Source organism: Prosopis cineraria, unplaced genomic scaffold, assembly GCF_029017545.1.
Source record: "Prosopis cineraria cultivar Desert tree isolate PC_DT_omini unplaced genomic scaffold, ASM2901754v1 PC3, whole genome shotgun sequence".
Classification (NCBI taxonomy): domain Eukaryota; kingdom Viridiplantae; phylum Streptophyta; class Magnoliopsida; order Fabales; family Fabaceae; genus Prosopis; species Prosopis cineraria.
In genome coordinates, this window is record NW_026555334.1 from 37562645 (window position 1) to 37576275 (window position 13631).

A 13631-nucleotide genomic window follows, 5' to 3' on the forward strand; every position below is an offset into this window, starting at 1 on the left:
AACCAATGAACATCTGTCCAACTGATCAGTTTGGATGGATGGAAATAATAAAGTAGTATCAATCTCAACAATAATATAGGTATAGAAGGGTGGGATTGGGATTGGTATCAGGCAATCCTACCTTTTCATATTTAGTATAGGGTAATGAAAAATTTAATCCCAATCCCAATCCCTTCAAAGTGGGATTACTTAATACCATCCACCCCTTTAGTATTAGAAAATCAATCTTGGGATTGATTATTTTTTGGCCAAAATGCCCTCCACCCTATCCCTCTCTCGTCTCTCCCTCTACTCTCTAACCTCCACCCTACCTCACAGCCACAACGAGGGCGTCGACGGCAGCCACACACAAGCACAATGTTGACAGCAGCCACACATAAGCACAACGCCGACGGCAACACACACAGGCACAATGCTAATGGCAGCCACACATAGACATAATGGCGATTGAACGACGTCTCTCAGTTCTCATCTCACTTTGTCGATCTCCATCACTTCATCGATCTACATCACCAATGAATAAGTGGCCTCATCCATTGAAAACCAGAAACCCATTTGCATCGCTGGTCACTGGTAAGTAGATCTTTATCACTCCGTTGGTCTACCTGAAAACCAGAAAAGGAATAGTAAGAAGACAAAGAAGAAGAAAAAGAAGAAGAAGAAGAAGATTGAGCGTGGCAGAGAGAGCAGAGGGAATGGCCTTGTGCGCTGCTGTGCTCTTTGGAGGAGATGCAGAGAAATTATAGATGTGCCGTCGTGCTCTCTGGGGGCGTGCTCTCTGTGGAAGAAGGGGAGTAATTGTAGACGCGCCGTCGTGCTTTTTAGGGAGGAGGGTAACGCATTAGCTAGGTTACAACTTTTTCTTTTTATTATTTTAAGGGTATTATAGTCTTTTTATGATTTATATTTAATTATAAAATAAAATATAGGTAAGTATTCCTTATAAATATTACTCCACACCAAACATAATTTTAAAACTTCATTCTCAATTTCAGCTTTAATCCCAATTATAATCTGAGTTTCAATCTCAATCCTTTTAAATTGAAGTTGTGTATCAAATAGGGCCTAAAAGTTTATCCATTCTATGTTGCTTAGCCCATCGAATCTATGTTAAATGATTATTCTAAGAATTTTATTTCGCTATGATGGTAAAGCTGGCCACTAAATTAGACGAAGTAAAGAATTCAAGAACTGAAGTGCACGGATAACTTTTGGAGTTTTTAATTTATCTGATTAATAAATTAAACCCAATAGGGAAAAAAAATAAAACATGTATTTAATCTTGAACCAAACTACGCTATGCTAAATTTTTGAATGCAATTCTCTAACGTTTACCTTCATCCATGACTCTCGAATATTATTTAATATGAAATTAACAAGACATTAGTTTAAATTATATTTAGAATTAGAATCAAATAAATTAAAATTTCATAATAAGATTTATATTTTTCAACAAAAAGTTTACATGTATAATCTCGTACTGACACCAAAAAACAAAGAATGAAATGTCTCTTTTGTGCATGGACAGAGTTCACAACTCTGTTGGTCAACCCTACATCCATCTAATGCACAAAACAGGAGCTCTGTTACCCCCATTCCGAAAACGAAACTCAGGTCAAGTGAATAAATAAATCATACAGCTCTGTCAAAACGCTTGATTGGAGAAAGGGTCGGCCTCAAGCAGTCACCCGATGGGGGGAAGCACGAGGAAGAACACACGAATATGTTACATACTTGATGCTGTCCACAAGCACAACCACAAATATTCTAGAAATCGATTTCGGCGTTATCATTCCATCAATATCTCCAGCTTCTTTAGGATCAACAAGCACAGAAACCACCATGGAAGACTTCGACTTATTACCAAGGAAGTTGTCATTCAGTGCATTTTGTCCTCCTTGTTCTTCACCTGCGTTGCTGCTGGATCCAGCAAGTGGGAGCCTGTGTAGAATTCTTCTATTCCTACTTTTGCTAAGACGAGTAGCATTTTGGTTGTTCCCTTCAGAAACATTGGCGGCTGATGGTGCTGGCACAATAGCTCCTTGTGTTGATGAGATATCAAATTGGAAAACTTCTGTGCACATGCCAGAACCTAACATAGGCCCTGCATTAGCAAATCAAAACCCGGGTCATGCTACGAAGTGAAGATAACCAGGGTCATGCGCGGACTTAAAAGCAGTAACATATGGACCAAGCACCGATATCAACGCAATGAAGTGCAATGTGCAAACACCTTTTAGGTGTGGGACTAATTCAGCTTGTGGCTGTATCTTCCCACAAAAGCCTCTTAGCGAGCTCAAGCCACTAACATTGTAGAGGGCTAGAGGCCCCTTAATCCCTCAATCACTAGACTCAGGTAAATGTAAATCCTACCACTTGAACCCGGGAAGAACCCATCTATAGCAGCCGTTGGTAGATAGGCAATGAAATTTTGAATCTAAAAGAAATTGTCAAATTTCATCCCAAAATGAAGAGACAAAACATTAATTTTCTAATGAACATATTATTGGAAATGCGTACGCTTAAAATATTCTGATGTAAAAAATATAAAGAACTGCATCTAAATCTAATCCTCAAATCATTATCCAAGAAACTTCGCAAGTGGATGACCTTGTTTATTTTCTTGAGCCAATGGGTATTAAAGGATACAAAAGCTACAAATCTACGCAAACTCACTAGAGACCCAGAGTAAGGGCGCAAAAACAAGCTCAATTGAGACTCCAAAGATTCAAACTGCTAGTTTACGAAGTCCAGAAGATTATTCAAGATTGTTGACAACTTCTATGAGAAGTCTAATTTCATAGATCATAATCATCAAACAGCATATTCCCGTCAAGGAAATCCGAAGTGCAAATTAGAGATTCCAAAAAGCACTTAGATGGCATCTATTAATTAACTATAACAATCAGAAAAATTCTTACCAGCTCGTGTGGTACTCCTGAATGGCGATATTGTCCTTATATAATTATACTATACATGCTACCATATCCAATTTAAACAGCAAAACACGGACGCAAGCAATCATCAAAACAAAATGCATCAATCATGTTTAGTAGCCCATACGGATGGAAATTTAGAAAAATGAAGAAGAACTAGAATAGGTAATTGCAAAATCACCTGCAAGACCTTCCCGGAACCATTGTTGGATTTTACGATCAGACGAAGTTGACCTCAGATGGTCCTTCAAATTTTCAGCTGAACCATGTGGAAGTGCCTTCCTCTGTTCAGCTGGATTCCTATACAAGTAAGGATGTAAGCCTCCACTTATTCCAACATCTGGAACAGCCAATGCAGAATCCCAATATTTAGAAATTGCCAAACGAGTTTCTCTTTTATCATTCTCTGCGATATGAGCAGTGTGAGATGCCATAGCTTTCTCACTGGCCATGACAGAATTGATTATCAAATTCCCATCAATCTTCACCAGCTTATCATTCCTAGGAACATACAAAGAAGCAAAAAGAGGCTGACTATTATTGCTCAAATGAACAAATCCATCTGAATCTGATTTATACACTGAGTCCTGCTGATTATGCGTTTCCTCGCCAAGATTCCGGCCTCTCTCACCAGTCATCCTGTCAAAAACACTGAATCTTCCACTAGAAGACCCAACTCCTTTGTATCCTTCAGACCTATCCGTAGGGCCATTCACGGGCCAGACTTTCCCTCCGAGCTGACCATAGAACCTATCGCTCACATACCGCGACCTCCCATAAGTATCGTCCACTAAACCATCAAACTTAACATTCACAAGGGGAGCCAATCCACCAAAAAGCAAGACAAAGAAAAACAAACCCAGCAAACAGACGCTGGCAACCTTTTTAGTTTTACCCTCGGATTTCTTACGGTCGGACATTTTACTTCTTGAGGCCGCTGGCTGTTGCTGAGACTTTAATCTCGGAATTGGTACCAAAGGAACATGAGACCCTAGTGGGTTGACAACGTAGGGGGCATACGGCGCCCAAGAGTAAGGCATGGTAGGCATCGGGGGATGGGTATACATCCCTGAAGCAGGAGGCGGTGGACACGTTCCACCAGCATTCAGTCGCTGTCTCAAAGTGGCATTCTCGGCCATAAAGAATGATATCTTGCTACTCAAATCGGCAATGGTGGAATTCATTGATTTCACCTTCTCCTCAAGCTCCTCTACATACTGCTTCTTTCTCTGCCTAGAAAGCTGGGCACTTTCCCGATTCCTCATCAACCTAGCCTTCCTTTTCTCGACGTCCTCATTGATAATACTAACACCAGGTTCTCGAGTCACATTCTCCATAGGCGTCGACGACCTCCGGTGCTTAGAAGTTCTCTCCCCAGTATTTCCTCCATTGTTTTCCATCTTCCTCTTCAAATCAGAGACCTTCCCGGTTTCCTCCAAATTCAGGTTCTCGTCACCAATAACCTGAGATGTAAAATCTATGTCGTGTCGACTCGGTGAAGGTGAATCCATCACGTCAGAAACACCTGACCCACCGTTACGCGAACCCTGAGACGAAACGGGCCCGTCCAAAGATTCGCGGTCGCAAGAATTGGACTTCGGCAATTGGGAGTTCGAAACTTTAACCTCCTTTGAGCCGTGCGAATTCTGATCGCCTGAATTATCCAAACAAGTAGGCGGATAAGACTGCCAATTCGAAAACCTAGCGACATCGAAAGTCGGATTGCAATCGCAATTAGCTAACTCATGACGATCATCATGAATCTGCGACTGCGAGGGAGGAATGACAGATGCGTCGTCGAAAAGGAATTCGTCAACATTTAGGGGAAGACGGAGATTCTCGGGATCGTCGAAGGTAATCTCGAAATCGTTATCCAACCCGAAGTCAAAATCGGAGAGAACTGCATCAGAAAACAAGGTATCGTCGTTATCGGCGAAAAGAAGAGAATCCAGAGGTGGCGTAGGGAGGTCAGTGACGTGCGCAGTGAAATCAACAGAGCTCATATCAGGAGACGATAATGGGACAGCCATGGTGAGGGAGGAGAGCCCGACCCCGATAGGGAAACAACAAAAGACTCGATGGCGTGTTAATGAACAGATCCAATGATCGATTCCCCCTTGCTCTTCAGCGAACAAAGGGTAGGGGTTGATGAAGATTTGACTGTTGATAAATTGATTTTCCGATTACAGACTCTGGAACCTTCCTGTCTTGTTGCAAGGCTCGCTTCCAGGTTCGTCTCAGCTTGATGATATCAACAGTTCAGATTTTGATTTGGATATTTAAAATATTATTATATATTTTTTTATATATATATTAAAATAAAAATTTATAAAATTATAAAAAATTAATTTTTTTATTAATCTGGTTTATTATTAATTTGAAGGGTTAAAATTTTTTATAATGTGATCCAATATTTATTATTGATATAAATCAAGTTTTTGAAAAATTGAGAGTATAGTCAATTTACATGAATTTATTATTAAAAATTTTAAAATTTATAAAAATTTATTATTAATATATAACAATATATTATTAATAAATATAATAAACTTGTCACAATATAAAATATAATGAATACTAAGTTGTTTGTTTGGTTTAATCTTATATCATAAATTATATATATAAAAGCCTCATTTATTTTCTATCAACTGAAAATATTTATATAAAAATTAAAAAACTTAAATTCAAAAGTTCTTATTTACTTGAAATTAAACTTTGAATATTGGTGGAAGACAAAAAAGTTAGCAAAAGAGAGGTGAAAGAATTATAAAGAATTACATTTAATTCCTTTTAAAAAATTAATTATAAATAATAATTAATCATATCAAGTTTTATATTTTAATAACAATCTATTTTGTATTAATTTTTATTTATAAATTTTTTTTTGAGGAGAGCTGAATGTGATTCTTGCAAAAGAATATACTATAATTTTTCTTAATTTATTCTCCATCAACTTTAAATAATTATATAAAAATTAAGAAAAACTTAAAAATTATTATTTACTTGAAATTAAACTTTAAATTTGATCTGATTATTTTGTTAATCAATATCAATATCAATATCATTAATTCAATTCAATTGTTAAACCAAAAATCAATATAACAATTTTGTTGGGAAAAACTATGAAAATTTAATTTAGAGAAATAGCAATCTACCTAAAATTTCTACTGATAGCACGTACATATTGATACTCAACTATTATCTATAAATATTATTATAAAAATAAAAAAATTTAAGTTTAATTTAAATCGTCAATAATTATATCGTAATTTTAGCCATTTAAATTGTGCATATTTCACCATGGATTTCACGCTTCGTCTTTTCACATTGAAGAAGTTAGGCGGAAACAATTCAATGCGAATACATATTTAATTCTTTGACCATACCTACGCATATATACATAAAAAAAATATATCTCTTTCCTTCTTGACGACGAAGAGATAACAGTGTACTTTTTTATGCGTCTAAGTCACAAATCCTTTTCTTCCTTCTAACCTTTCCTTCCCTCGTTCATAGCGAGGGATTGTAGAAAAGAAGAGGAAGAAGTTTCGGGATTGAATTTTTGAAGATTGTTCTTAGCCATGGATTCTTCATCTGTTTCAATCGATGGGACTTCTGGGTTGAAAGACAAAGAGTCAATGGTTGACCCCTTCTTGGTTGAGGCTCTCCAAAACTCTCGTCACCGTCTAACCAGTCAGTATCCCCTGCACCCTTTTCTGTTTCTATTTAAATCTCGTGCTGTTGACTCTGATTTGTGTTGTATCGGACATGATATTTGGGTTTTCGGTTATTAGATTGTCCCGATTTATGGGTTTTATATGAAATCCTTGTTATAAATGTCTTGAGCTTTCGGTCTCTCTCTCTTTTTTAATCTTTTCTCTTCTCTTGATTCTCGCCATCGAATAGAATATCGGCTTAGGCTTTGGATAAAATCCCGCGATTTTGTCTCGGCCATGTATTTGTTTGATTGTGTCTGATCTGGAATGCTTCCCGTGGTTCCCTCCGTCCTCTTGATAGTACTGTTAGTATAAAATAGAGACTCCCGAATTTGAGGTAAATGTTGAGCTTGCTGATGCTGGGAGTACAATCTTACCCTCGGGGCCAGAGAAACAGGCTTCAGAGATATTATTTAAAATTTAGGGCGACTGAGGGCCTGAGGGCTTTGAAGTCCACACCGTCTAGGATGCTGCTTGATTAATGTAATTCAAACTCACTCCTGATACAGAGCATCCATAACTTAATCATCCAAAAGATACAATGTTGACCATTCATGATCCCAGATATAAATTTTGTTGAAATAATCCAGGAGTTAGGTCAGAAAAGAAAGTTATCTTAATAATATCTGGGGCATGTGGTTGGGTTTTTTTTCTTATATTTATCTTAATAATCTATTCGGGGCCTCCTTCTGGCTTAGATTATGTCTTGTTGTTGAGCTTCTTGCATTCCAGGGCTTTGTTGGATTTTTTTCTCTAAATTATTTCTTGTGTTTTCATATACTTTGAAGTAGTAGGCCTTGCACACACGATCTTCACCTGATAATTTTGATTTTGATTGTGCTGTGGTTCTTTTCTTTTGGTTTTCTCCGTTCTTTTGATTTTGATTATGTACTGATTTGCTCCACACGTCTAGTTTTGCGGATGGAACTTGATATCCAAAGGTTTCTGAATAATGCTGATCAGCAGCATTTTGAGTTCCAACATTTCCCTTCTTCCTATCTCCGTCTGGCAGCACATCGTGTTGCTCAACACTATGGTATGCAAACAATGGTTCAAGATGGTTTAGACGGCCGGGGAAATAAAATTGTGGTAAGGAAGTTGGCAGAAAACAGGTATCCTGTGGTTTGCTTATCTGAAATACCTGCCAAACATATAGAAACTGATAAACTTGAGCAGATTAAAATTGCCACAAGACCTAGACCCTATAGAGCCAATGTAAATGAAGCCAATGAAGCTGGGAGAGCTGGAAATTTTATGAGAAGTGTGGAAGTGAGGAAAGAGGAATATGATCGGGCACGAGCTCGCATCTTTAGTAGATCTAGAAGTCCTGATTTGAATGATACACAGTCAGATATTTCAATGGATGGAAAAGGTTCTTGTATGAACAAAGATGAAATTGAAGTTAGCAGGAATTCCATTGCAGATTCTGAAAAATACAATAGTGTGAGGGACATAGGTTCTACTCGAGTTGCCATTTTCAGAGACAGGGAAAAGGATCGTAGTGATCCTGATTATGACCGTAGCTACAGAAGGTGAGTTCTGCCTCTACATCTTATTGTTTGGTAGCTCACCAGACAATGATGCCACAGTTTCAATTTGCAAAGCAACTCTTGTCTAGCCATATTTTGTTGTGTTGTTTTTGCTTGAAAACCTTTGCCGTCTCTAATATCAGAATGCGTTTTGTTGCTTTACTTGTATTTATAGGCCAATTGCTATCATCTTGTAAAGTTGAAAAATGAAAATAAATAACTGTCTTGTAGTGTCTGTATGTGGGAGGGAGGGAGACGTCCGTGGGTCAAATCATCTCTGATGGGGGTGGGATTCAATTACTGTTGTAGAACTTTTTATGTTGAAAGATGTGTTATGTTTCTTCTTCGTTTAAAGTTTTTGTCACTATCCGGTAGCTGAAGTGGCTCTAATTGGGTTTATTTTTTAGCATGGGACGAGTTTATTTATCTCATTGAAACCCTTCGCTTGTGCAGATATGCTAGGAGCACTCCAAACTCTGTTCTCAACTTGGTGCCTTATAATTTGCCAAAAGTTGAGCCTTCGTTTGGTCAGTATGACCCCACCTTTAATCAGATGGGTCATATTTCACAAACTCAAGCTTCACTTGGCTATGCACCCCCTACGACCCATCTAAGTCCCTTTGGCGCCACAGGAGTGAATCAGACATCTGGGAATGCTGCTTACCTACAGTGGCCAAGTGCTGCTATGATGTATGCTCATACATATGACCAGTTTAGACATGCTGTTTACCCGGTAAGCCAGTGTTAATTCTATTATTCCATTATATTTGATGAGTGATTTATGCCTTTAAGCTTTGAAATGCCAGGACACGCTAGAAAATATGATTATGTCGCTTTACATTGTTTGGACTTTGTACATATGTTTTAGCACGTGAGTTCTTCGGGCGTGCACTCTCACCATGCATCTCGTTCTCTTGACGTGCAGGCACCATTTGGTCAGCAACCATTGAGCTTTGACTATTCGCAGAACTACTAGATATTGATTGGGTGGAGGAATTATGGATTTGCTTGCATGGACAAGTTAGCTTAGCTTCAGGTTTAGGTTAATTTTTTCATTTCTGTCGTGGACGCTTGTATCAATTGTTGCAGGTTCCCTTTGGATTTTCAGTTTTGATGGCCATAGTAAAGCATATATGTTCCGTGTTTCTAGCGAGACTTTTTTTTCATTCTTATATATATATATATATATATATTGGGGTTGGGGGGGGGTGTTGTTTCAATTGGGGTTACTGAATTTGAAATATGCGAAAGTTTCTTCGGCTTTGCGTTTGAAGGGATTGAATGAAATGACGAATATATATATTGATGTGCGTCCGGCTTAGAGGCTTGAGGAAACGAATGGGAGGAGGCAGAGGCTTTGTAGTAATACGGTGGATGCAGTTGTCAAAGAAACGTTAATTAATTATGCCTCATTTGGCATATAGAATTGTTTTTCGTGAAAGCAGAAGTGAAAGTGAAAGTAAAATTTAAAAATATGTTTGGTAAACTAACAAAAGTGGGGTAAACATTTTATTTAATATTGTATTTATATTTTAAAAAGATCAAGATACCCCTGAAAAAAGCTAGATTTAAATCACCTACACCAGAAGCATAGCCCAAGCAAATTGCCATGGAAAACCACCATTTAAAAACAAAACAAAAACCATCATCGAGGAAGAAAAGAGGAGGAAGATGACTACCATACTCAATCAACAAAGCATTCAAACGTTATATAATAAGATCAGATTTCATAAAGCAAAACTAAAAGTCATGAAATACATTCAAACACATATCTGAAATGCAAAAGAAGAAGATAGAGATCTGTAAGCCGAATCTGTGATGATATACTTGGACAAAGTTTGTGGTGGAATGGTCACATAGTTAATATTTGGAGGGAGAGGGAGAGGAGGATGAAGTTTAGACAGAGTTTCCAATGGAGAGTGGTTGTAGTTGCACAATAAAGATCTGGAGGAAGAGGATGCTGAAGTTTGAACGGAGTTTGCGAAAGAGGATAGCATAATTTATTACACACACAGTGAAAATTGGTTGCAGATTTTCTCACCAATTGAGGAAAAGGACGAAGAAGTTCGAACATCGAAAGATCAGTGCCATTGTTGAAGATCTAGAGTATGTGGTGGAATGTGCTCCTCCATCTTCAATGTTTCAAGGAAAGAGGATGTCAAGGCAAAAAGGTCAACAAGTGGAGTCTCATAGAAGTGGAACCCAATTCCTTGAGTTTAGGTATGGAATCTAATTCCATCAAATTTGATGGAACTCAATTCTTCTAGAAGTTTCTTCATGCATACCAAACAAATAAAATTTTAGCTTCCATTTCTAGTTTCACTTTCTATCTTCAACTTCTTGCTACCAAAGGGAACCTTAAGGAAAAGTGGCAGTGAGAAGTGATTCGCTTGAAGGATTATAGATCAGGAGCTATTTAAAATTTGAAGTTTCAAAAGTATTTAGAGTTAGAATAAAAAAACATATTTTTAATTATTTTGAAAAGTTATTTTGAGTAACTTTTAAAAATAATTTAATGTGGTAATCGAGAAAAAGTGTTTTAAAGAGATGAAATATGCGAAGATATTATAAAATTTTAAAGTAATATAACAATAAATAAAATAAAAATTAAGAAGACATCATAAAATTTAAAAATAACTAACTAATAGTCACTTTTTATTACTGTAATTAAATGTAAAATAATATATGCTTTTTACAAAATCACTACAAAATAAATATATATTTATAAAATCTCTAAACCACTTAAAAATTACTTATTTGTTAATCTTTAATGAATGAGCCCTAAGTTGAGGAATTTTATTTTATCTGGTCCGACTAGTTACAGTTCAAACTGACAATGGATAAAAAATTAAGAAAAAATTATATATAGATCCTGTAAAGCAGACTTATTTACAAATAAGTCTCACCAAATTCAAAAATCACATTCAGGTGCCTTAGAATTGAGTATAATTTAAATTGAGATAAAAAGATAATAATACCTCTATTAAATATATATACTTCTCCGTGCAAAAATGTAAGGTGTTTTTAGTTTTTTCAGGTGTAATCATTACCTTTTTTCAAAAATGCTCATATTGATAAATGAATTTCTATTTATTGTAGAGTATTTAATAAAAATAAATATAAAAAGTTATGGTTAGTTTGAAAGTAGATAATTACTTTATTGAGGGGTGAGATTTGGTTAAAAATGCCTTACATTTTTTAACGGAGGCAGTGCATTACATTAATCAAATAATTTATAACTGTTTCATTAATATTTTATAACTATAATTTTAATTTTTTATAATTATAACTTCACACATTAATAATTAAACAATCATATGTTATTAACGAAGTTTAATATTAATTATTTATAAGTATTTTATCAATAATTTATAACTATAATTTTAATTTTTTATAATTGTAACTTCACATATCCAATAGTTAAATTAACCAATTTAAATATTGAATATGTGAAGTTACAGTTATAAAAATTTAAAATTATAATTATAAAATATTGATGAAATAGTTATAAATTGTTTGACTGATATAATATACATATATTTAATAAGGGCATTATTATTTTTATTTTAATTTTAAATTAAATCAAATTTTAAGAAATTTAGTTATGATTTTTAAATTTTATAAAAATTATTTGTAAATAAATTTACTTTATGAAATTTATATGTGACGTTTCCAAAAACTAATGCAATTATCGGAAAGAATGAAACAAGAGCCCCTTGGTGGAACCCACTAACGTGAACCGTGATTTGGATTTGGGGACCACCAACGAAGCAACGAGCGCAAGTGGGGTGTTGTTTCTATTGGCCGTAGAGCCGACCGGCGCATGATTGTCATTAGGCAGCCTCAAATATCAATCTCACTCTTCGCAATGATATTTAATTATATTTTTTTGGTTTTTTTAACTTTATAAGTCATTTAATGAAGCAATAAGAGTATTTATTAGTAGTTAAGGCAACATTATGATTGCACCCAAAAAAATTTAAGATGCCAGACTTTATTGTGTCAATAGATGAAAAGTAAAATAGTATGAAAAAATACTAGTTCGTATGGTTTCAAATTTTTATTTTTTTTAATGTTCTAAGTTCTTATATTTTTTTTCTGTTTATAACATTAGTTCTTATAATTTTAGAGGGACATTGACATAACACAAATTTTGTTAAAATTGTAACGTGCCCACTAATACCTCTAAATCTATACTGATTTGTTAAATAGGTGTTGAGTAATAAGAAAAATAAATTTAGAAAAAGCTAAATTAGATTAAAAAAAAGGCTAACTCAGAGTTAAAAAAAACTCTCAACTTAAAATATCTATAAATATAGCAAAAAATATTTAAAATATATTTTAATCTTGATTTTTAAACTTTAAGAACCGCAATTTTTTTAAAAAAGCAAGTCTTATACATTTTTTAAATATCCCAAAAATATATTTTTTATTTTTATAATATAAAAATAATTAATTTTAAAGTAAAAATTAATTTATCAAAAATTTAAAATTTAGCAATTGGGGTATTTGGGACAGGCCTAAATAAGCTCGAAGAGGTGAGCCTAAAAAAATAAATTTTACTTTAAATTAATTCTTTTTATACTATAAAAATACAAAATATATTTTTGGAATACTTAAAAAATATAGAAGACTCAATTTTTTCTAAAAAAATTGCGGGTCTTAAAGTTTAAAAATCAAGAGTAAAATACAGTCTAAATATTTTTTGAGATATTTTAAAGTGGAGTTTTTTTAATTCCAAAAATAACCTTTTTTATTTGATGCAGTTTTTTTAAATTTATTTTACCTATTAAAAGATCCAACTCAGCATGCACTTAATACATTAACAGAAGCTTAATGGTGTTAGCAAACATGTCAACAATCTTAACACTATTTGTGCCACATTAACGTCTTTATGAAACTATAAGGAATAACGTTGTAGACAAAAAAAAAGTATAATGACTTGAAACACACCCAAAAAAAAACCAAAGAAAGTATAGAAACTCCTAACAAAATTTAGCAAAGTAAATGGATCAAAATTCAAAAGTAGTGTTCTCCCACATTGTTTTTAATCCTTCATAATCATATTATAGTATCAAAAATTTATTTATGAAAAAACATAATCTTTAATCCCTATAATTTTATCAATTTTGCTTTTAATTTTGATAATTTTTTCAGTATTTTCAATCCTTATAAGGATTAAAATTACTGAAAAATAGAAACTATAAGAACCTGAAAAATAAAGATCACCCAATCTTTCTAAAATTATAGGATTGAAAATATTAAAAAAAAAACTACAAAGACTAAAATAAAACTTGATAAAATTATAAAAACTAAAGATTATGTTTTTCTTTATTTATCATAAAATTGATACAACTTACAAATCTAAGACTACGAGTTTGTCACAAATCTAAGATTAATTAAGGGCATCATCTTAGATTGCTCTTGATCTCATTTCGTGCCATGTAGCG

General features: G+C 34.3%; 2 protein-coding genes across 2 annotated transcripts; one reads left to right on the forward strand and one right to left on the reverse strand.

Moving 5' to 3' along the window:
• Positions 1 to 1416: 1416 nt before the first annotated feature.
• Positions 1417 to 5185, reverse strand: LOC129306784 (bZIP transcription factor 17-like). Its single transcript, XM_054947511.1, has 2 exons — positions 3118 to 5185; positions 1417 to 2104 (listed from the first exon to the last, which is right to left on the reverse strand). Exons 1-2 carry the CDS (start codon positions 4964 to 4966, stop codon positions 1677 to 1679), a joined length of 2277 nt encoding a protein of 758 aa, XP_054803486.1. The 5' UTR covers positions 4967 to 5185; the 3' UTR covers positions 1417 to 1676.
• Positions 5186 to 6347: 1162 nt separating this feature from the next.
• On the forward strand, positions 6348 to 9326 carry LOC129306250 (uncharacterized). The gene is made up of 4 exons (XM_054946725.1): positions 6348 to 6629; positions 7566 to 8184; positions 8635 to 8914; positions 9107 to 9326. Exons 1-4 carry the CDS (start codon positions 6518 to 6520, stop codon positions 9155 to 9157), a joined length of 1062 nt encoding a protein of 353 aa, XP_054802700.1. The 5' UTR covers positions 6348 to 6517; the 3' UTR covers positions 9158 to 9326.
• Positions 9327 to 13631: the final 4305 nt, after the last annotated feature.